This window comes from Cariama cristata, unplaced genomic scaffold (genome assembly GCF_000690535.1).
Source record: "Cariama cristata isolate BGI_N322 unplaced genomic scaffold, ASM69053v1 scaffold33848, whole genome shotgun sequence".
NCBI classification, from domain to species: domain Eukaryota; kingdom Metazoa; phylum Chordata; class Aves; order Cariamiformes; family Cariamidae; genus Cariama; species Cariama cristata.
In genome coordinates this window covers 24,212-27,874 of record NW_009631304.1, presented here as the reverse complement: position 1 = coordinate 27,874, position 3,663 = coordinate 24,212, and the positions used below count along the sequence as shown (strand labels likewise).

Below are 3,663 nucleotides of genomic sequence, written 5' to 3'. Positions count from 1 at the left end.
CTTTGAACTTGGGTTGTTGGGGGTTCCACCCCCCCCCGCCATCTGAAGTTAGATTTCTGCTACAGCTCAAAAAGAGCGACTCGGTGTCACGAAGAAACACGATGCTCAAGTCCAACTATGAAACAGCTACCTCAAAACTCAAGTACTGACCTGAAGCTGGCACCGAGCTGAGAGTAAAGCAGGCGTTCCCTGGACTAAAGAAAATAAATCAGGAGTCCGTACTATATTCTTAAATATGGTTTAATACTTTTCTCCATTTCTGTACATCACAACACCAAGATATCACTGCTTGGGATCTCTCTGCAGAGGCTATATAGTATGCGAAGGCTAGGATTTTTCACCCCCGTTTAACGTGTTTGTATGTGTAAGTGTAATACATATCAGTATATATTGATATACACATCAATATATAATGCAATATATATCACTGAAGAGAACACATTGATTAAAGAAATACAAAAATTTGGCATCATTTCCAAACTTAAATAGTAAAAATAAAAACTACAAAAAGGAGCTGCATACCCTAATGTATCATGTGAAACAACAAGCAGTATATTCAAAAAAATGTAAATTTACATCCAATTTTTTTCTGGTCTTGTCATGTCACATTAGACCCATTTACAATGGCAAAATCCAGAACATACCGCTGTGAAGACCACGAGTGTGCTCAAACCTGGGTTTCCGCAAGTAAGTCTATGGCGGACCCAGTCGCACCTTCCGTGAGAGATTCCAGCTTTGATGTGAGAACGACAGCAAAGCCATCTGCCAGGTTCGAAACCAGAGTTACAAATTACATCGCTCACAATTTTGGACCTCAAAGAACAGCGTGGCAGAAATTTTAAGACAAGCTCCCCCCTCCGTTCAAGTGAAACAGGATTAATCAGAAAAATAGGCAGGTATGCAACTTGGAACAGAAGCTGCTTTTGACCGATGCACCAGGAGTGACAGAGCCAGCGAAGAACAGAACTACCGGGCACCACGATGTCGAGCGCCGTTTGGAGAACCCAGGAACCCCCAAAAAGAAACAAGACTTGTGCATTCTCTCATGCCAATGGTCACTTCACCCTCCGCCTGCAAGACCATCTGAAAAACCCTTCGCCGTTTCTAGTAGGTTGAAATGCATTCTATATAGCAGGCAGGACAAAAAGCTTTCTTGAGTCTCGATGCAACCAGAAGTTTTAACCCATTAAGGGCACGTTTACAGTTCGGCATCAAATTTACAGGACACTTGTGAGCCAAGACAGACTGCCTTAGTGCTGGGAGATGGATGTCCCCCGTGGGTTGTGCTAACGTTCAACGTATTCGTATCAAAGGCTCCAAACACCTCAGTACTAAGGTTTCAGTCAAGGACTCCACTTACTGATTATTCCCGTAAAATATCCGCTTCCATTAAAGAACTGTGGGTTCAAATTCACATCATCAAGGAAACCTTACGCAGTCCTGAAGCAAAAAGAAAAACTCACCGAGGAACAAAACAAAGCAAAGTGTACCTTACTTCACTTCAATCATATGTTTATTTTTGTCAAGACGGAAGAAAAAAAAAAAAAAAAAAAAAAAAAAATCCTGAAGGCTGCACTGCTCAAATCCAAATTAAGCCCAAGACTTCAGCAGCGTTTTCATTGCAATCAATGAAGTGCATTTCCTAGTTTGTAAGAGCAGTGCTTCTGCAAATAGATTAAAGCACGTCTGGCTGGTAAGCCTCCCCAAACCATCTGAATTTGCAAGCCACACATTATAAGCTAGCACTCTAGGTAAGTGCCTTCTCATTCTTTTGAAGAGAATGAATGGCTCCAATTTTTTTACTTTTCTGCCTCTGCAGTCTAAGCTGAGAATGCCATGTAAATGGGTCACGTTGCTGCAAAATGCAGCAATTGATTTCTCCAATCAAAGTAAAAAGAAACAAACCAGTAGGATCTTACTTCTATTAATTTTTGAAGGAAGAGGTTTACAGCAGTTAATGTATCATGAAGGTTAAAAAAATCATTTTCATAAAATACAAGAGCAACCAATTTCACCATTCAGTAAAAGTAAAAACTGGGATTCTTTTTAAATTAGTCCAAAGTGGCATATAGGAACTTAGTAGTTTGCTGCTGTACTGACACTATGACAAATCAAAGTGTAGGGTTTTGCTTTTTTAAATCCAATGCTTGTGGATCAAGTTCTGGAAATGTTCCAATTCTAAGGCAGGGATCTGTTGTGTTTTCCACCATGAGTTTGCTCCTTGGGTTGGATGCTGGAGGGGCGAGGCACGTTTTGCCGGACCCAGGTCGACTACCTAGTAGTCATCAAGGTCAAAAAATTCATCGTCTCCTCCTTGGTATTCCATTCCCTGGAAGTCCACTCGGTACCGCAAGATACCTGGTAAAAACAACACTCTTTAGCTTCTTCAAAATTCAAAGAGCTAGAAAGGCATGTGAAACAGTTTACTGAGCCCTGTCTGCACGTCAAGAGTTTCTCGATTAAATTTTCAGAAGCTGACTTAGCACTTGTATTGCAAGTTAGGCTCAGACTGAGGACTGACAGCAGACAGGCAGCTCGAGTGAAAATGCCACATCCACGATACAGCCCGACATAACTTATGGCCAAAAGGAAGAAGTACCTACCTGCCCAGCATAGGCCAGCTTTCTTCAGGAAAAGCTGAGCCTATTCCAGGAGGACTGCATCTCCAAAACAATACCAGTAACAGATCATTTGTCCCAATATAACTGCTCAGACAAAGGCCTACCAGCTAAATTCAGAAGGCAGCTGGCACTGAAGTAACTTTTACAACAGAGTAAAAGCAGTATTTAGTGGCTGTGTTGCTGGACTCTTCCCACCCCAAACACCAACCTGGGTTTCTAGGAAGCCTTTATCCCGGGGAATATTTACTTAGGTGAAGGATATTTAAGGCGTATTTCCTTTCAAGTGTACAGGGAGTAAAGCACGGTAGCAAAGAGTGTCCCACCATGCAAAGAGGCTGGATCTGGCAGGACAGGAAGGACTCCTGGAATTACAAACTCTGAAGACTTAGAAACCTGTTGCTCCTTATGTAGCCAAACAATTCAAACTCGTTTCCTTCTGACTGGTATTCTCTGACCCCTAGAAATTCCTCTTTACAATACACTCATCTCTGGTTTACATCCATCGACCTAAACAACCTAAGCAAGCAGCAACAGTTGGCTTATCAGTAAATAAGCAACAGCTTTGTCCTGGAATCCTTGGTCTGGGGAGAACAAGGTGCACAGCAAGTGTTTTTGCTTAACCCTGCTAATGATTTTTGTCAGACTGAAGCACATGAGCTACCTGCACCTCTGCCAGACTTAGCTGAAACTGGTCAGTGAGCTCAAGGGAAGGCCTGAAGGATCTCAGAAGCCTTGTTTGTCCACAAGTGTTGGGCTAAAAATACTTTTATTTTGAAAAGAAGCGGAAGACGGGGGAGCAAAGTACAGGGAAGTTCTGAGAGATGAGTAACAGACATCCAGCTGCTTCAGAAACGAGGCTGGTGTTTGTCATACACCACTTCTACACAGCAGGGCACGGTCTGCCACAAAACAACAACTGTGCAGAGATGGAGTGAAGCAGTTTGCAGCCCTTCTGAAATTCAGCAGCTGGAAAGAAGGACAGTCCACTCTCTGAGCACTCTAAAGGACAAAGGGATCCGAGGAACACAGTCAGAAAGCGACA

The 3,663-nt window shown here is 42.7% G+C and overlaps 1 protein-coding gene across 1 annotated transcript in view; it reads right to left on the bottom strand.

The window, feature by feature from the left end:
* Window positions 1-1,386: 1,386 nt before the first annotated feature.
* The window catches only part of ETF1 (eukaryotic translation termination factor 1), an 11,754-nt gene continuing 9,477 nt past the window's right edge, over window positions 1,387-3,663 (bottom strand). The window contains exon 9 of the mRNA XM_009705891.1: window positions 1,387-2,358. Coding sequence (XP_009704193.1) covers window positions 2,276-2,358 — 83 coding nt within the window. The 3' untranslated portion in view covers window positions 1,387-2,275. The remainder of the gene's footprint in view (window positions 2,359-3,663) is intronic.